The following is a 21,268-nucleotide window of genomic DNA, read 5'->3' on the forward strand; positions in this document are numbered from 1 at the left end:
GCACACAGAAAGAAACTTTTTTTACACAAAAAAAAAAAAAAAAAAAAAAAACAACAGTCTCCTTCATTGTATTTTCCATCTGCCAATGGTTCTGCCTCTTCATCTATTCATCAACAGCCAATGGAACTTTCTCCGCCTGAAAAACACAATCAACAAAAATACAAATTAGCAGCAAAGTGCAAAACTTTGTGAACAAAATCAATTAAAATATAAAGGTTATATATACTTACGGATTTCTTAAACCCAAGTTCATAAAACATTTCAAGATAGCGCTTCTTTGCATTAGCAACTTTATCATTTTTGGTTGCATACTTCCAGAATCCATAAACACCAGATAGTGTCATCACTTTCTTTGAATAAATTTGCCCAAAAAAAAAAAAAAAAGGTTCAGCTTTAGTTTGTTCAAAAGTTAAATCACGGTATCAGAGCAAGCTGCAGAGATCCTGAGTTCGAGTCTCACTACCACTTGTTATAAAAAGAATTTTCATGTATTTGGCTCACTAATAAGAATCAAGCCCGCACGTGGAGGGTCGTGTTGAAGATATAATTAAGTAATTAAGAAGTGTGTGTTGTCTAACAACTTAAGCTTTTAGATGATATGGTCACATACTTCAACAGTGCTAAATGCAAATTAAAGCTTACTTCTCAAGGATACGTTACAGGCCTCCCTTTGAAATGGTATCCCAATAACCTGGATCTTCTTTAGATTTTTCAAAGAAACTGACCAGCAAATCAGCAGCTTTGTTACCTTGATTAGGGTCAATGTGGAAGCCAGATTTTCCATGCACTATAATCTCAAATGATCCACCATTGCAAGTAGCAAAAGTAGGCAAGCCACAAGTCATGGACTCAACAACTGTCAAACCAAAAGGCTCGTAGAAGGCTGGTTGAACGAAAGCACCCATCGTGTCTGCAATGTATCGATAAAGTTCTCCGTTTCTCACACGATTCATCTGGGAAGAAATCCACCTGAATTGGCCATTCAAGTTGTAGGTTTAATAAGGTTGTACATCTTTTTCATCTCTGCTTGCTCTTCTAAATCCTTGGATTCTTTCCTTCTGTCTCCACCAACAACTACAAGGTTAACAAGCTCCCTCAGTCTCGCATTCTTAGAATACCATTCCACGAGTCCAGTTAGATTCTTTACGTGATCTAGCCTTGCCATTGTGAAGAGAATTGGCTTATTACTGTCCTTCAACACACATCTGTTTATGTCAATAACAAATGATCATTAATCTTGTTGGAAAAGAAGTAGAGAAATGGAATGACAAAAAAGCAAAAAATAAGGAGACTAACAAGTGCTCCTTATTCTCAACAGGACTGTAAAGAAGTTCTTCAATTTCCGGATGGAACTTAGTTAGGTTTTCTCCTTCTCGGTGAGAAAAGTAGATCGACGTATCAGCTCCAGGGGAGACAATGTTGAACTTTGGATCGAATGAATCGATTCCATGGACTACTCGCTACAATCCAGGCATCGTAAAAGTAGTATGACTCTCATACTGTCCTACAGTAGTCTTGCTGCAAATTCACAATGTTTGAATATCAATGGAAATACTGTAATGACACGGGCCTAAAAGGGCAGCTCGGTGCACTAAGCTCCCGCTATGCGCGAGGTTCGGGGAAGGGCCGGACCACAAGGGCTTATTGTACGCAGCCTTACCCTGCATTTCCGCAAGAGGCTGTTTCCACGACTTGAACCCGTGACCTCCTGGTCACATAGCAGCAACTTTACCAGTTACGCCAAGGCTCCCCTTCATAATAACACGGGACTAGGGGAAAAAAAAATGAAATAACATAATGGTATATATATCCAGCAATTTCTTGGAAAGTGCTGGTGATAATGAAATCAGTGTGAATCATGGCAAAAAGATCAGCAGTGAACTGACTTGAGAAATGATACTTGTCATCGCACATCTTCCAGTGAAGGTCCGAGTTTATATACTTGGTTTTTTCCATGGCATGAGCAATAGTACACTGAGTAGCCCCAAATTTCTTAGCAAGCAAGGAGGCAGCAAGGTTTCCCTCACTATAATTGCCAATTATCAAGTCTGGTTTACCTTGCAATTCTTTGACAAGTTCTTCCGCGACATCCTGATGATTTATATAAGAATGTATCTTAGTCAGAAGACATTTTCAAATGCAAAACTCTTATTTTGTTTTAGGTTCAACCTCAGTGAAAGTTTCGATGTATGGCCAGACTTCAAATCGTGAGATCCATTTGCGCAAAATTCCCTTCTCAGTTCTAAATGGAACACGAATTATATGAGAATGCTCTGCCCCATGTACTTTCTCCATGCGCTCGCCACAAGTGGTTCCTACTGCATCAGGAATCAGCCTAGTTACCTGATATAAAATAACAAAAAAAGGTCAATCCAAGAAAGTAAAGAAGCCAAAAAAACAATGTCAGTAGAACTTACAACAAGGATGCGAGGGACGATATCTTCAAGTCCTTGAAGCTTCATACGACGAAGCATCTCACGCTCCATCGCTGGAACTTGATCAAGAATGTAAACAACCTATTCAATATTTCACAACCAAAAGAGAATGTTGGTTCAGATGGTATAAAGAACTTGATCAAGAATTGAAATTTCTCGATTTTGCAGTATCAAAGACTGAAAAGGTAGATATTCCTTGGACACAAACCCGGCCACCAGTGTCAGGATAACCAAGAACGTTTTCTTGAGCGAAGTAACCATGTGGCGAGAGAATGACAATGTTGAAAACCAATGGGATTCTGACAAGAAAATTCTCCAAAGAAGATGCATCAGGAGACTCAAGAAGGTGTTACAGATGACCGATGGTTTCTTGCACGCGTTCAGACGTGTTACCCCACCCTCTTTCCAAGCCAATCTCTTCAAACTTGGACTCAAACTTGGAATATGGAGTATCTGGATTCAGTGTGTGCAGATACTCTTCTGCTTTTTTCAGAACAAGTTGGAAATTTTCCAGGCTTTGAATGCTTTCTTTCACCATCAATGACTGTTCAAATTGACACGTTTGACGTTAGAAAAATGGATATAATCATACAACTTGACTCAAAAAAAAAACTTTTTTTAGCCTAAATTGCTCATCAGTTACTTTTACTACCTTCCCTTTGTAGTTATGATATCGGACAAAATCAACGAGGCACTTGGCGATCTCCTTATCGTAGAACATTTTTGAAGCAATGTGGCAATTAAGAAACTCTAGACCATTACCAATGGAGTGAGAAAGTGTCTTTGGAGGAGTTACAGTAGTAAATGGCTCAAAATCCAACTCCAAGATGTTTCCACTGGTAACATAATTGCGACACAAACATTAACAATCAAACAAAAAAAGAAGCTCAATTCACAAAGCAAAATTGTAGAGTACTATTAGTTTCAAATTCATGAATATTTGCCTTGAAGAAACAATGTTCTCTTTCAACTGAAGGTATTCAGAGATGCTCAATTCAGTCACTTTCTGTGACTCAAGATTCAATGACAAGTACTCCCATACACCGGGCCTCGGACATACAGCTAGTGCAAGTTGTGGTGGTACAATCACAGCTTCTTGGCTAAAACTGAGAACTTCCACAAGTGCACTACTAGCAACATTTACTCCATTTTTCTTAGTATTTATAAAAATCAAATGGTTCAAGAGATCAAGTGGTTTCATGATCCCTTTCCCTTCAGTTTCAATCCTGTGCCAAATGGAAACATTTCAAATCAGTATGTGTTCAATTGAACCTAGTATTTTCGATACGGAGCATAAATATATATATGTTAAAGATCACACTCATAATTTCGAAAGTGTAACGTTTTCGGTGGTAAAGTTGAAGGGGAGCCTTGGCGTAACTGGTAAAGTTGCTGGCATGTGATCTGGAGGTCACGGGTAAGCCATGGAAACAACCTCTTGCAGAAATGCAGGGTAAGACTGCGTACAATAAACCCTTGTGGTCCTGCCCTTCCGGGGACCTCGCGCATAGTAAGAGCTTAGCGCACCAAACAGCCCTTAAGTAAGAACCTAAAAATTGAACCTGTCAAATTTAAATCTTGTATCCGCCTCCAGTTATTAATATCATTATATGTAGCAATGTACCTGGACTTGAGTGCCAAAATTTCATCCGGATGGGCTAAAATGGCTTCCTCCAAATGATCCTTAATGCTGAGACTATTGGCTGCCATTTTTTTCCTCTGAAACTGAACTTTGATTCTATTTGACTAAAAAAGAAATGGATTAAACGTTTGATGAGGAAAACCAAAATGATCAGGCCAAATTGATACTAATATCTTAGCCACAGATGGGCCAAAGGAAAAAGAGAAAGGGAGATATTTCAATGATGAGATCTCAACTTGCATATTTATAAGCTAGTGAGTTATTCTTATTGATTAGTGGAACATCAAAAAAGATGTAAGATTAATGATGACATTACACATTATTACTACATACAGAAAATAGAAAAGAGAAAAGCAGAGAAAATCTTTTTAACCTTATTGTAAACTACTAATAAGTTGCATGAATTAAAAGGTGGTAAAGATGGTGAAATTTGATCATTATCCCACAAATATGGGAAATCTATGAGCCCGTTCGGACATAAGAAATTTTTTACTTTTTCGAAATCAGCGTTTGGTCATAAATTTTCAATTTTCACTTGAAGATGCATTTTGAAATTTTTGGAAAATTTGAAAAACTCCAAAAAACTGTTTTTCAAAATTTTCACTCAGATCACTCACAAAACTTCAAAAACAACCCAAAATTATATTCATGTCCAAACGCAACTCTAATTTTCAAATACCATTTTCACTTGAAAAATATTTTTACTTATTTTTTAGAATTTTACAATTCTTATGTCCAAACGCCCAATATATATTATTAAAAAGTGAGGAAATATCCCTCTCTTTGAGCCAAAGTGGAAGTCTAGAAAAAAGTCACATGGCATAAGTAGTTAATAATTAGTTATCGCAACACGACACTGACCGACTAGACTTACACACAGAATGGAGTCGAAAAATTCTCAACTACCTACTAACCTTCAACCCTAATGCTCACCCTCCATACCTTCCTATCACGGGCCATGTTCTCGATGAGCTGGAGTCGTGCTCACGCCATGTCCTGCCTGATCACGTCTCCCCAATATTTCTTAGGTCGTCCTCTACCTCATCTCATACCCGTCAAAGCCAACCGTTCGCACCTCCTAACCAGGGCATCTAGGCTTCTCCTCTGCACGTGCTAGAACCATCTAAGCCTCGCTTCCCGCATTTTGTCTTCCATGGGAGCCACGCCCACACTTGTCCGAATATCTTCATTCCTAATCTTATCCAACCTTGCGTGCCCGCACACCCATCTCAACGTCCTCATTTCTGCTACTTTCATCTTTTAGATATGAAAAATCTTGACTGGCCAACATCCTGCTCCATACAACATGATCGGTCTAACCACCGCTCTGTAGAAACCAAAAAAACAATAATATCAAACAATGAAGGAAAAAAAAAAAGTGGAGAGAAAAAAAGACATATTGCTTTAAATTGTTGAAGAGGACGTTAGTTCTGCCCGGGGAATATATATATAATGGGTTTGTTGTTGTTATTGATAAATTATTAAAAACTTATCCTAAAAGGAATTATCCCCTTTCCTTTTCCAGACATAATTTTCCATATGAACTAGTAATTCTTATCCACCAAGATATTAACACTAGTAGAAAATAAGTCTATGGCAATGATTGCAAATTCGTTGTATGGAAACCGTCGGAATAGGTCTGTCGCAACGGTTTAAAGTTTCTCACATCTTATTGCGATGGTTTCTTGCAAGGGTGCATTAACCGTCGCACTAGCCTACTATTGCAACGGTTATTCAGACTATCACAACAGTTTCCTGGACATTCTTTTATTGCAACTGTTGTTGACGCTATTGGAAGGGTATTTTGAGGCTATTGTCGCAGTTTATAAAAGCTATTGCAACAACTCATATAAGCTATTGCAACGGATAATGAGGCAGCAAAAGATGAAAAATGATTAATTCAGCAAAATGTTCAAAAAAAGGATATATTCTCGATGCATATACTAATGTCACGACACGTAATAAGACACATTCATATGCAACAACCAGTTTCATATTTTTAAAAAAAAAAAAGAACCAAAAAAAGAATTGAACACCTTGCAAAAGTTCCAATTTCTTCTTCTACTTCACCACTTCCACTTCTATATAGTGGTGGAAGTACCTAGATAGTGCTCTCAAGTCACTTTGACCTAAAATCACTTTCAATGTTACCTCTACTCTTAGGTCCCAATTTACGGTGCGAGTAGTTTATGAAATAAGGTTGACTTTTAAAATCATGATTTAAATAAAGTTTTAGATATTTGTGTGATTATAAATTATTTTATTAAGGATAAACTTAAAAATTTTAAAATTAAATTATTTCTAAATATAGAAAGATGACATTCTTTCTTTGTCATACTAAAAAGCAAAACGTGTCACATAAATTGGGAAAGAGAGAGTAAAATTTATTATCTATTTCTCCTAATAATAGTAGTAACTTCGTTTGATACTTCATTGGCTTCTTCTATCTACTACTGCAATTGCACACACTTCAGGAGCTATACTACTAACCATATATATATAGCCAATGGGAAGGTGGAAAGTTGAAGGGGAAAAAGAAGAAGAGAATAATAAGGAAAAATTTAAAAGAACAATGTATGTCCAAAAACAAGAGAACGTACTTTTAGGAATGCATGGAAGCAATTTACTCCTAGTTAATAGTAACAAGTGTGTGCCATCAACTAAGTAATACTGAATTCTAATATTCCTTTTTTGTTTTTGCCTCCTCGTAGTATTGATTATTAGAGTCAAGTTTTTTTATTTCCACCAATATTGGAAAAAATATACACTGACAGTCTGAAAGATACATAATTAGGTTTTTTTGGTAACAACTGTAAATATTACCATTTATAACAAAATCTTTACACCTAAAGAGCACTTAATACCACAACCACCTTCTAGGAAGGGTGATGTGGAAACTAAGCCTCTAGACAAATACTACTTACAATTATGTAGTGATCTTTTGCAGAAACTCTCTACATGTATGAGCCTTTCTTGATCTACCTGTTGTATCTATTCTTTCTATAATATCATGTTTTAACTGTCTTACTACATCCTCTATATTTACATTGACACCTTTAAACATTCTCCAGTTTTTAGCCCTCCATGTATGGTAGAACAATGATCCAAATATTGCTGCTACTATTTCTTTCTTGGTCTGCTTCCAGATCTTCCTCTTTATACTCTCCAAGGTCTTCCTAATGTCTCCATCCTGTATTTGAATACCAGTCCAAGCTGTAATTGCTCCTCTGAGTGCTGTGATCCAGCTACATGCTACAAAAAGGTGAGTGGTGTCTTCTTCTGTTCCTGCATCACATAAACAGCAACTTCCATCTTCAACTTGGATATGCAGTTTTCGAAGCCTATCCTTTGTTAATAGTCTGCCTTGTGCTCCTAACCACATAAAAACCTGTGTTTTGGTTGTGCAATGGCACTCCATATTAAGTCTGATATGTTCAATTTGTGCATATCTCCCAGTAGAGCTGTATAACTTCTAGTTATTGAGTACTCTCCTCCAGAAGTTAGAGAATAGTGATCTCGCTCATACCACGCTTGCATATCATCTTTTAAGGAGTTGAGTTTCCTCCAGTACGAGCTACTATCCAAAGGTGGCTTGTGGTTCCAAATGTTATTGGTAGTCTTCATATAGATTTAATGCACCCACTTCACCCACAAGGAGTCTTGCTTATCAATCAACTGTCATAACAATTTTCCAACATATGCTACATTCCAAAAGTCTACTTCCTTTCACATTCAACCCTCCATATTTCTTGGGGAAGCATATCTTTTTCAAGACACAAGGGAAACCTTTTTCTTTTCTTATGAACTCCCCCATAGATAATCTCTGCAAATTTTGTCAACTTCCTTAACCACACTCTGAGGTAGAATGAAAATTGTCCCCCAGAAATTATAAATAGAGAACAACACTGAGTTGATTATTTGAAGTCTTATTGCATAGGACAATTGCTTGGCATATGTAGTTTAATCCTACATGTTATTTTATTCACCAATTGATGGCACTCCAATTTGCTCCATTTCTTGGATGACAAAGGCATCCCAAGATATCTTATAGGAAATGTACCTTGTATGAATCCTGTCCTAGTTAGCAACTACTCCTTAGTAACCTCATCAACCCCTGCTATAGAAATTCTTGACTTCTCTAGGTTTGCAATCAAGCCATATGCTTTGCTGGAGTGTGAAAGTGCTTCCATGACTCTTGTTACTGAGGCAATGTAACCTTTGCAGAAGATCATAAGATCATCTGCGAAGATCAAATGAGTTAGTTGAATATGTTTACACATACGATGAAACTGGAAGTCAGGTAAACCACTCATGAACTTCAATGTTCTAGATAAATATTGCATCACTAAAACAAACAGTAGAGGAGACAACAGATCTCCTTGCCTAAGCCCCCTTCTGCCTTCAAAGTATCCATGACCTTCTCCGTTAATCTTGAAAGAGAACTTTGTTGATATCACACAAGTCATGATCAGTTGTAGGAACCTCTCAGGGAATCCAAATCCTCTCAGTACTTCTTCCAAGAACCCCCAATCCACCATATCATAGGCTTTTCTCAAATCTATCTTCATTAAACATCTGGCGGAAGTTTTTCTACTATAGTATCTCAATAGGTCATGGTATATAAGAACATTGTGCATCATGGATCTGTCTGGAATAAATGCAGCCTGATTGTCTGCTACTAACTGGCTAACTGCATGTTTAAGTCTGCTACATAACATCTTTGATATGCCTTTATACACTACATTGTAACAAGATATGGGCTTGTATTGATAGGCATATTCTGGGACCTCCACCTTTGGTATCAATGCTATGTTTGTTGCATTTATTTGCTTCAATAACTTCCCATTATGGAAGAATTCCAGTATTGCTGCAGTGATATCCTCTCCTACTATACTCCATGCTGCCTTGAAAAAATCACTTTCAAAACCATCTGGCCTGGGCTTTTACTGCTGTCAATCTAAAATATTGCTTTCTTGACTTCCTTAGCATTATATGGTCTTAGAAAGTCTACCTGGTTCTCTATGGTAAGCACTGGTCCCATCTCTAATTGGAGTATTTTGCCTCATTAGCTCTTCATAGTAGTCCATAATAATGCTTGCAATTACATCTGGATCACTTTGTCACTCTCCATGTTCATTTTTTAGTTGAGTTCTTGCCTGCTTCAACCTCTTGTGCTTGATTACTGAATGAAAATACTTTGTGTTGTCATCTCCTAATCGTATCCAATTTGCCTTGCTTTTCTATTTGAGATATAACTCTGCCAAGTAAGAAGACTCCCTAAACTTCTTATATGCCTCTCTCTCCTGTTGTTGATATTCAGTATCCAATTTTCCTTGCTTTTCTGTTGGAGATATACAGAATTAGGTTATTATAAGGTAATTACAAGTAAATTTCAATAAGTTGGCCACCTAGTAAAAAAGTACTACAATTGGCATGTTAACTACACTGACATCATTAAAACTTTACACGGCTAATATATATAACTTAAAAACCAAAAAAATTGCACTAGTTGTCCCCTTAAGGGACTGATCTTCAAATATTATCCACGTTTTGTTGCAAAAATAGGCTTTTGTTTTCACCAACAATGTAATTTCTTAGCTCCTTAATATTGAAAGGTTGAGATTCTTGTTTGAGGGTGAAAGCAGGAAGTTAATAGTTGATTATTGTTAAAATCGTTTGAATCTTGATGATTTGTGCTTAAATTTGTAGTTCAAATACTAGTTTAGTGATTTGCTTTTAAAAATCTTAAACCTCCATTGTTGATCATTAGAAAGTGTTGAAGAAGACAAAGTTTTCTTGATATGGTGTTAGCCGCTTAAATTGGTGATTGAAAATAGTTTGTGCTAGTATTTGAAAATTTTGTTTCAAATTTTGTGAAATTGAAATTACAATTTCAAATAATAATTTGTTGAACGTCACCGAAAAATTAATCAAACATAAAAGAATTGGGTATTATCAACTTTTAGCCCGCGCCAGAAACTATTTACATCTGGTAGTCGAAACAAATGTATAAAACTTGTATATAACATACAGAATGTATATATATATATATATATATATATATATATATATATATATATATATATATATATATATATATATATATATATATATATAAAACTTTTATACATTTTTTTGGCGATTAATTTTACCGCGGCTATACAGTGTCATTTTTACTAAAAGAATTGCCTTTTCTTGGGATATGATAGTCCTATTTTTCATTGAAATTTTTTCGTTCCTATACAATATTTGAAACATATTTACCAAAATTGTTCTAATTTTGTATATTATCCACCCTAAACAAGGATTACTTTATATATATATATATATATATATATATATATATATATATATATATATATATATATATATATATATATTCTACCTTAAAAGGCTCTCAATCCATTATTAGTGCCTTCAATCAAGGGATTTAGTTACACCCTTTTTCCTTTTTGCTCTCCTCTTTCTCCTCTTCTCTCTAGAATATTCATCGGCTAACGCATGTTGGTCTTTTTGTCTCCTCAACCACCATTATCAATACCAATATAAATACTCCATGGTTATCATATTCTGTTTCGGTGCCGTCGCCGCCACGTAGCTTCATCTTTTGGAATTTCAATAAGCGTGGAATTGATGCTCTCTTTTTCTTTGCTCTACATTACTGGAAAGATAATTCTATGCTTTATGTGATCATAGCTCTTTAGGATTGAGCAAATTGTTTATTCGCTAAAAGCTGTTAAAAATTCATATGTTTAAGAATTTCAAATTTTCTATATAGTCTCTTTGTATATATCTCCACTTTAAAAAAATCATTAGGTAATTTCTTCCCACAGGTCTTAGAGTTGGTAACGGAGTTGCTCAGTATTTGTACTAGCTGTAAGTAGCAGTTATTAGGGGAATTAGTCAAGGTGTACTCAATTTGGCACCAGCACCACCGTTATTGAAATAATAGAATTTAATATGAATCCTCTGAATACTATATGCTAAGTAACCTGAATAATGTGGGGTGAATAAGAGGATTGTTGTAGTCGAACAAAACTAATTTGCAGTTGAGCTGGGTCTGATTTGATTAATAGTTGATAGAAGAACAAATTAGGGATACTGATTACAAGGTCAGCTATTTTATTATTTATATTGCTGTTCTGAAGTTGAAAATATATGAACTATTGTGTATTGGCTATTAAGGGTATTACTGATTTATAAAAAGGAAGGTAATGGCTTCACTTGGATTAATAGGTCCAAAATATTTGATTAAATAAACTTTGATTAACATGTTAAAATGCATATTTCTTTTCATCATTCTCTACTTTTCTTTCCTTAATAAATCAATCGAGAAAAAGAACAATGTATGGTACATCGGCATACAAATTAAAAATAAATTTCGTACAAATTTAATGCAAATTTGAATATCTACAACAACATACATAGTAAAAATAAATTTCATACAACTAATTATATATTATACAACTTATTTATAATTTATCTACAACTTTCATACATTATTTCTATATAGTTAAATACAACTACAATATCATACACCTTAAATACAATTTTTATACAATATATCTTTTGTATATTTTGTATCTGATTTATACATAGTAAAAATAAATTTCATACAACTAATTATATATTATACCACTTATTTACAATTTATCTACAACTTTCATACATTATTTCTACCCAGTTAAATATAACTACAATATCATATAACTTAAATACAATTTTTATACAAATTTTATACAATATGTCTTTTGTATATATTTTGTATCTGATTTGTATATATTTTGTCTATGGTGTGTGCTTCTTCCTCTCTAAAATTCCAATCAAAACTTACTCTTTTAATACAATTTTGATACATATCAATAACATTATGTAAAAAGATAATATTGATAACTTGAATACAAATTTTATACAATGATTCATACATTATACAATTATTTTTTAACTTTCATACAACATTCAAATAAAAATATATATATAACTACAACATAATACAATTTATATACAATTATACTACAACTTTACTATAATTTCGTAAGTATATTGTATGTCATGTGTTCTTCTTCTTCTTCTTCTTCTTCGAGTTTCAATCTGAAATTCAGCCAAAATCAAGTCTAATCTTCACCAAACACCCTCAAAATTGAGATATAAACTCCAAACAATATTCCCAATTGTTTGCAACAATACCCGATACAAATAAATAATGGTTTTTGAAAACCCAAATTTGAATTCAAAGTTTTTTAATGGATGTCAATGGTGGAGAGTCAAACACCTTCAAAATTTATTGATTGACAATTTCAATTTGAATACCAATTGTGCAACATTACTAGAATTTGAACACCAATAGTGCAACACCTTCAGCTCTACATTACTGGAATTTCAATAAGCGTGAAATTGCTGCTCTCTTTTCCTTTGCTCTACATTACTGGAATGGAGGATTGAGAGATAGATGGAGATGTAGAGAGAGAGCGTAGGAGAGAGAGAGAGAGAGAGAGAGAGAGAGAGAGAGAGAGAGAATAAGGATGGGAAATAATTGATTCTTTATTCAATTCCTAATATAAATGGATACTCATTTAATTCCTAAAATGTATATAATTGGTAAATTGTATATGCCTATGTAATTAAATTGAAACTTGAGTAAAGAGTAATAAGATTTCAAATAGTGTATAGGAAGGTAAAAATCCATTTTTCTTTTCCAATTACTCACACCGCACACATCGTACTATTTTACTACGATATGTAGACCCTAGTTGCTTTATCTAATGGGCTACAATACTTAATGGATCGTTGGCGTCAAAGTAGAAATAATTCTGGGCCATATGAGGAAATCATGGTTTTGACCCGCTGCAAATAGAATAGTAGTTTCTCTTTTTAGGAAAGAATCTTTTAGTGGTCTTTCTTTCTATTTTTTTTTTATCAACTAAAAGAAAAGCATACATAAGGTACTTCCATTACATTTTAGCAATGCAGTGTTTGATTAGTTTTTGTAGGATCTGCCAACAAAATCTCACATAGGCAGCTCTAGAGGGAGATTGTTTGGTCGACGAACAAAATCTCACATTGATAGCTGAAAAGATTATGAAATTACATATAAGGTGTAGAGATCTCTTAATGGAGTACGATGTTTTGGAAAAAATCTTACGGACTTTTCCCAATGCGGATATTATTATACCGTTTTAAGGGTATCTTTAGTCTATTTTAGCCCAACAATAGGTATTAGAGCTCAGGTTCGATGGAACGAGTAAGACGATGACAAAGTGATGACACACAAACAAGAAGAAGCCAGTAACAGGCTTCGATTGCCATAAATACTCTACCATATATCGTGTTAAGAGTATCTTTGGGCCATGTTAGCCCAGCAATGGGTATTACAGCCCAAATTCGACGGAACAAGTAAGACGATAACAAAGTGATGACACACAGACAAGAAGAAGCTAACAGGCTTCGGTTGTCATAAATACTCTGACATATACCGTGTTAAGAGTATCTTTGGCCATTTTAGCCCAAAATGGTATTAGAGCTGAGGTCCATTGGAACGAGTAAGACGATAATAGAGTGATGATACATATACAAGAAGAAGCTAATAGTAAACTCTGTCATATACCGTGTTAAGATATCTTTAAGCTATTTTAGCCCAACAATGGGTTTTAGAGCTCAAGTTTGATGCAACGAGCAAAACGATGACAGTGTGATGATACACAGGCAAGAAGAAAATAGTAGCAGGCTTCGGTTGCCATAAATACTTTCTCAATGTGGGTGGTACTCAGTGAAGCACATTGGTAGCTAAAAAGATTAGGAGACTACATATAAGACGTAGGGATCTATTAATGGAGTGCAACATTTTGGTAAAAATCATGCGCGTTTGGCTCGAAACGAATAATATCATACCGTATTAAGAACATCTTCGGGCCGTTTTAACGAAACACTCTTTTTATACTTGCGTAAAATTTGACATTACACTACACTGTTTGATTGCCATTTTTGTTATCCACGTAAGTTATGCACGAATCAATGTTGAAACTCAGTAAGATCCCTCACAAAACTACATGAAGCAAGGATGACCATGGGATCCCGCATCTCTCCATTCATTTCGTCTAGCTTTTTCTTGATAAATTCAAGCATTCCCTTCATTGCCAGAATTTGAATTTGAATCCAAATTTAAAATTTATGAATTTTAAATTGTAGATATCATTCAGAATTATAAAAACCTAAAAACTTTCTGCCTTCATCAACAAAAAATGGTAATGCGAGAATCAAATTCATATTACCTTGTTTGTGAAGTGCATCACAACATAGACAATATTAACTTATACAATTCTCTTTCTTGTTGGGGTGGTTTGGGGGGGGGGGGGGGGGGGTTTCTAAACATGGCCAATACCATGCATCTTTCAAAGAACTTTCCTTTGAAGATTCTGAATCAGCTCAATTGAGCTGTTCATAAGTTCTTATTAAGTGGACATTATTTTCCAATATGTTTTTTGACAGGGTTCCAAATGCAAAAACTTGAACCCCTTCTGAAATTCAAGAACCAAAGTCTTTGAATTTCACTTACATTGATTTTCTTGATTCTTGACCTCTTTTTCACTTGTGGATACTGAACACTTTCCATTAGTAGAAAAGGACCTTTTGATCATACAAATTGGCACTTTCTGCAGTGAACGACCGAAGGAAGAACTCTTCATCACTTCATATAAGCTCGAATTTCTACTTCCTTTCTTTGAACTTATATCAGAATTTTCCGTCTTTTCAACCAATTGATCATCTAAATTTGAACACCCTTCGCCATTTTCCAAGTTCGTTTCATTCATAGCAAAATGTACTAATGAAACAGCTGATGGATCCATTGAAACAGACCTCCGTGTTGGCTGCAATTCGTCGTTTACTTTCACACAACGCTCAGCTAAATCGCTAAATACTCGCAACCCTTTTCCCCTTTCATCTAAAACACCATGTATTTTCTCCAAAATTCCAATAACTTTCCCTTCTTCATTAGGCAATACATCAAGATTTTCACCTCCTAGCCTCATTTCGCGACTTTCCTCTTCCACCAAGTCTTGATTATCCAAATCATAGCCACTATTTCTATTCTCCACTGGATTAACATCACTTGCTCTAGAATCATTTACACCAGTAGAGGAAATTTCCACATTGTTCATTTGTAATGCAGCATTTAAATCAGAAACAATAGGAGCACGACACACGGGGCAATTCGTGTGTAAAACCAACCAAGTATCAATACAAGGAACATGAAAAGCATGACTACATTTAGGCAACAACCTAAGACTTTCATCTTCTTCAAATTCAGTTAAGCAAACAGAACAATCAGTACCTTCAATCAAGTCTTCTTTCTTAGTATACCTAAACACAGGTATAGACTCAATTATCGATTGTGGTAGGCCAATTGTATGTATATACCAAATTGGATGATCCAAAATTGGTCCTTGATTTTCATCAATAAAATCTTCACTATTTCCACTCAAATCTTGAGAACTTCTTCTTGTATTCATTTTGAACTTTTTAAGAGTAATCATATAACAAATAAACACAAAAATTGCCCCAAGTACACAAAGCATAATTATAAAATAAAATGGCATATGATGACTTTCACTTGTAACAGGATTAGAAGGGGGGGGCAAAAATGGACCAACCCCACATTCAGTAGGACATCTTTCTGGTGAACAATTTAAACAAATAGCCATTTTATCTTTAGCTATAACTAGTATCTTCCTACTATACAAAGCCATTAAAAAAGAAAAAAACAAAGAACAACTGAAGAAGATGAAAAAAATAGAGTGAAACTGGTACCTTAAAATTTTCAAGAAAATGAAATTTTTTTCAAGAAACCAAGAAAATTGTAACCCCTTTTTGGAATTTGTTTCATTAAGCTACATCTAAGCAGCTAAAAGTATGAGGATTTTTGGTCTGAATTTGCTTAGGTTTTTTTTTCACTTGTTTTTTGGTGGGGATGAGGAGAAGAATTTTGTAAGAGTTTTTCGATTCGTTATTTTTGGGTAGATTTGTGAAAGTCAAGAGATGTTTTCTCGTACTATACGCGTTAAAAAATGATGTCGTGGAGGCTTAAATCACGTAAAAAAGTGGAGGGGACTAATAATGAATAAAACTACAAAAAAACTGATTAGGCTTTTTTGTTTATATCTGTTTAGTTAAAGTAAGAGTTAAAACAGTTCAGAGAATGAATGAATTAAGTAATATTCATAAGGTATCGTAACCCGTTAGGCACGTTAGTTAGTAGAATTAATCAGTGAAATCTTATGTATTAGTGGGGATTAAATGGTGGTTTCCTTTTTTATTTTATTTTGTATTTTGTTTGGTTTAGTTGATTGAGGTAATCCTACTGATTCATAAGTCGCTATTTTGGTTTGTTCTTGTACATAAGAAATAACAACTTACGCCTCATTATATTTGAAAATATTTAACTTTAAAATTTTATTTTACCTTTAATAATATACTTTTATAATCATCAAATATCATAACAAGTTTAAAACTACAAGTCTTAAGGTGTGTTTGGTATAACGGAAAATATTTTCCGTGGAAAATGTTTTCTTGGAAAACAAGTAGTAATCTTATTCATTTTGCGGTGTTTGGTACGCAAATTAAGAAAAATAACTTCTCAAGAGTATTCATAAATAATTTAGATACAATAAACATGAAATCATAAACTTTCGAACCAATAACCTTTCGAACCTACAAATTTTATAAACTTGCAAACCATAGATTAAAAACTAAAACTGAAAATATTTTTTTAAAAAAAAAATTGGGGTGGGGGGGGGGGGAGGAGAGGGGGGCAAAAAAACGAAAAAATAGAAATTTGAAATTGCAAAAAAAAAAAAAATGTGCGGGAGGGGGGCAGTGGGGTGGGTGGTGCAGAAAAAAATTAGAAATTTAAAAATTACAAAAAAAAAAAAGTAAAAAAAAAAAATTTTTGTGCGGGGTGGATGTGCAGAAAAACGAAAAAACAGAAATTTAAAATTACAAAAAAAAAGTAAAAAAGTTTTTTTGGGGGGGAGGTGTAGGGTGGGTGGTGACAGAAAAAAAAAAACTAAAATTTGAAAAAAGAAAAAGCCTTTTTGGAGAGAGAGGGGGTGGGGTTAAGTGGTGGGTGTGAGGGTGTGGGGTGGGTGGGTGAGGGTGAGGAAGGTTGAGAAGGAGTTTTGGAAAATGTTTTCGCTTCTCTTGATAAGGAAAATATTTTTCTCCAATTGGAGAAAAATGAGTTCATAAGGAAAATATTTTTTAAAATATTTAAGTCAACCAAACACTTTCCGCCTTCATACCAAACACGAAAAAATTAAAAAATATTTTCCGCCTTCATACCAAGCACACCCTTAAAAGTTTTCCTTTTGAACTTAATCCCAATTTAAACTCTGTCACATAAATTAAAACATACTTGAGTTGTAAATTTGAGTCAAATAAAGTGAAAATGAATAGATTAGAACATAACTACAAGCATTGCCAACATGACCATTCAATCAGTGTTTGTTTTCTCCGATAGCAATAATATATCCAATGTATTCTTATTAGTGTGGGGTCTGAGCTGGATAACATATACATAAACTTTACTCTTACGTCATGCATATAGAAAAGTTATTTATGATAGATTTTCTGCTCTAAGTGCTTTTCTTCCAAAACTTGAAAATATGCCATTCACATTTGGTGTGTTTTCCTATGTCTACACTTGGCTTTTGGTCCATCACAAATAGCAAAAGGGTAGGTCAACTAAGTGTAGAAGCTAGTCTTTAAATTATCTTCTGCAAACCACATCTTCCAACAATTGATAATTGATAAATAAAGTATATAGAGCTATGACTATTTTAGTAGACTTTTTCTTTTAATTATTTGGCCTTATTGGAAGGGTGGCAGTATACGGTGGGGACTGTGCAGTGATAGGGCCATAAGTTAAATCTCTGTCTTTTCCATAAATAACTGATTTTTTTCATCAAAGTCAAAGCGTGCTTGTTAAAGAATGAACCGACGACTTCTAGGCAGTGGCTTACTTAACGGAACCATCAGAGGAATTATGAATTCTCGAAAAAAGTAGAAGAATCTAAGTGCATAATTAGTTATTTTTAAGAATGCTATTTTGAGATTATCCATTACTTATTTTGTCCTAAAATTTTAAACTAAAAATCTTAATTTCAGAATAATTCAGGACATTTTTGTCCTCAAAAATTAAACTGAAAAACTGAAATTCAGAATGTACCGACTAATTCCTAAATAGCAACCATTTAAAGTGGCTATCTGGTATCATTTCTACGATCAACTATACTAATTATCTCTGATCATATTTTTTTCGTTTATGTTCTTCTTACAACCAATATTACATATAATAAAAATAAAAATTACTAGAATTTCATAAGCACAATCATTGGCTACAATATTATTCAATTTTTTTATTTGTTTTATCCAAACTTAAAAATGCCTCTTCACATTGATATTTCCCTATGTCTACACTTGGCTTTTGGTCCATAACGAATACCAAAAGGTAGGTCAACTAAGTGAAGAACTAGTGTTTAAGTGGTGAAATGGGCTTCTGCAAAATACATTCTTCCACAATTGTTAGAAGCATATATTCTAAGTAGATTTTTCTTTTAATATTTTGGCCCTTAATTCATTAAATGGGTGATCACAGTACAGTAGTCGGTGCAGGTAGGGCCAATATTCTATTTTTAAAAAAAGGAATTTCGTTATTTCTTTGACTGGAAAGTCAGCATAGTCCATTATTAAAAAAATGATGTATATAACTATATATAAAGATATATTTAAATATATACGCTAACCAACCAACGAGGAACGATCTTGTTTTAATTAATCTGCCTCTTAACTTCTCCAGAATAATCTGTCTCACCGCCAAAGGGTGTGATGGGATGAATAGGATCTCTCCATTTTTTATCAGCGGTCTCATGTTTGAAATCATGAGAATGAAAATATCTAGATAGGAAGCGTTTTTTTTCCTTAACGGGCCTTGCATGACACAAATCGGAATTAGCCGAGAACCTTAAAAAAGAGATACCGGATGAAAAAACAAGAATCATATCTCTGTCACCCAAAAGAATAGTATGAAGTTGAAATAATGACATCCTAATTAGACCAGATGTCATGTTCCTTCTTAGGGAGTTCAGATATCGACCATTTTTTTGTTTCTCGTTTGAACAGAAGCTATTTAGAATACTACGATTTAGAAATATGTAATCGAAATCAAATACTGCTGAAATTCTTTATTGTTTTTGTCCTTTATATACATAGATACGTGTACTATGAATCTATATGATATATTTTTTTTTTCTTCTGAAACATGAACTTCCCAGGCATCACCTTCCTCAGTTGGTTTCACCCTTCCCCTAAGGCACCGCCCCTATTTGTACAAATCTTTTTGGTCGGGGTATTATTATTTTTAGCCCACGCCAAAAAAGTTTTCTTGAAAATTTCCTTTGATTTGGTGTCCGATTCGTAATTTTTGGTGTTATTTTGGCGATTTAATCGCACGAGCAAGTTCGTATGATGTTTTAGGACTTGGATGCATGTTTGGTTTGGAGCCCCGAGGGCTCGGGTTGGTTTCGGGTGGTTAACGGATCATTAACTGAAAAAGTGTATAAAATTTGTATATAACATACATAATATATATATATATATATATATATATATATATATATATATATATATATATATATATATATATATAAAATATATATTTTTTCAGCTATTATTTTGAGAAAGGCTATACAATGTCATTTTTACAATTATTTTAAAGCCTGTATTCGGAGTTGGTAAGGCGAAATGAGGCCGCCCTAGCGACATCATACGCTTTACTGAAATAGATTTAACGAAAAACCCTCCCCATAATTTGCCATATCTTTTTAATCGCTAACTTCCTATTCAGTCTACATTTTCTCTCATCATAATAAATACATTTATCTTTCTTCTTCTTCTTCAAACTTTTTTTAGTCTTTGCTACTGAAATTTGAAAGCTGTGAGACTACTAAATGTTTCTGAATGCTAAACGTAAGTGTTTAGCATAGAAAGCAAGGAAATTTCGGAGTTTCTCTTTCAATGAAGTTTCTTACAAAGCGAACATAATGTCCTTGAGTGGATAGCAGAGACAGGAAATTTTCATTTATTATCACTGTTATTTGCGCAGAATGCCTAGCTGAAAAAATAGCAAATTCCGTGATCAGCTTTCCTTTACCACTTATTAGGCTTATTTTCTGAAACAACAATGAAATACGAGTATAGTTGGAAATTATGGATTAAGGGGTCGTTTGGTACGCGGTAAAGGTAGTCATCGCGCCTAACATCGCCGTCGGGCAACCCAACGGTGATTGATCAACTTAATTACCTTTTTTTTGTATTTTGAAATCAAAATCTTTCCTTAATTAAATCGTATGAAATAGAATTTACACAACTATAATAACGAACAACCCGTAAGAACCCCCAAAACCCGGTGTCACAAGTGCATAAGCATATTCTAAGGAGTACAATAATAATACAACATCTGTCTCAAATGTAATAAGACAAGTGTGGTAGGGTAGATAAGATCCATTTATCTTTAAATAGAGGTAAAGCACTTCTCTCTGAACGAGCCTTACGCGCAAATGTAAATTTAGACGAACCAGTGAGTCAATCACACTAACACTATAATATAACATCAACACTCATCAGGATGCAATCACGTCATGCAAACGGGCAAATATAAGTATATAGAATAAGTAACATAATAATAATAATAAATAATTAAAAAAAAAAAAGGAAAACCTTACTAGGCCCAATATTTACACAGAACATGATTCCAATAAGAATCCTCAATCAACTCTTCTCCAATCTCTAAAATATAATCCCATTATCGCCAAACGATTGATTTAGGCGTCATTTTTAACCTCTTGTCAGTTTCAGATCTCATTCAGTCATTCTGACTGTTATATTTCCTTTTTAAGCAATCAAAGGCAGCTTGGAAAAACACAATGTTCATAGATCCTATCTAAAGACCTACAATCTACCATATTACATCTGCCCCTTCGTGAACAACAAGAAAGTTCTCTCTTTTTCTGTTTCCTTTCTTCTTCTTTTGTCCCCTCCCTCCACCAAAACAAGGTGTACACATAAACAATCTTTCTCACATTACGAGAATGTTAACTCCATCAGACATGTTATACTGCTATTTACGTTGGAAAGCAGG

At 34.2% G+C, this 21,268-nt stretch overlaps 1 protein-coding gene, 1 long non-coding RNA gene and 1 pseudogene across 2 annotated transcripts in view; 1 reads left to right on the forward strand and 2 right to left on the reverse strand.

Annotated features, from left to right (window-relative positions):
* Positions 1 to 49: 49 nt before the first annotated feature.
* Positions 50 to 4,230, reverse strand: LOC104096089 (sucrose synthase-like; annotated as a pseudogene).
* Positions 3,794 to 21,268, forward strand: part of LOC138908859 (uncharacterized) — a 170,210-nt gene continuing 152,735 nt past the window's right edge. The window contains exon 1 of the long non-coding RNA XR_011415254.1: positions 3,794 to 3,852. This is a non-coding gene — a long non-coding RNA (uncharacterized lncRNA). The remainder of the gene's footprint in view (positions 3,853 to 21,268) is intronic.
* On the reverse strand, positions 14,309 to 16,233 carry LOC104110669 (E3 ubiquitin-protein ligase RING1-like). Its single transcript, XM_009620205.4, has one exon. The coding sequence runs from the start codon at positions 15,819 to 15,821 to the stop codon at positions 14,622 to 14,624; it is 1,200 nt and encodes a 399-aa protein (XP_009618500.1). The 5' UTR covers positions 15,822 to 16,233; the 3' UTR covers positions 14,309 to 14,621.

The sequence above is a fragment of the Nicotiana tomentosiformis genome, chromosome 4, assembly GCF_000390325.3.
Source record: "Nicotiana tomentosiformis chromosome 4, ASM39032v3, whole genome shotgun sequence".
Taxonomy (NCBI): domain Eukaryota; kingdom Viridiplantae; phylum Streptophyta; class Magnoliopsida; order Solanales; family Solanaceae; genus Nicotiana; species Nicotiana tomentosiformis.

Excerpts from the sequence above, each read along its gene's own strand:
- LOC104110669 (XM_009620205.4), bottom strand. The coding sequence starts at position 15,821 with ATGGCTTTGTATAGTAGGAAGATACTAGTTATAGCTAAAGATAAAATG.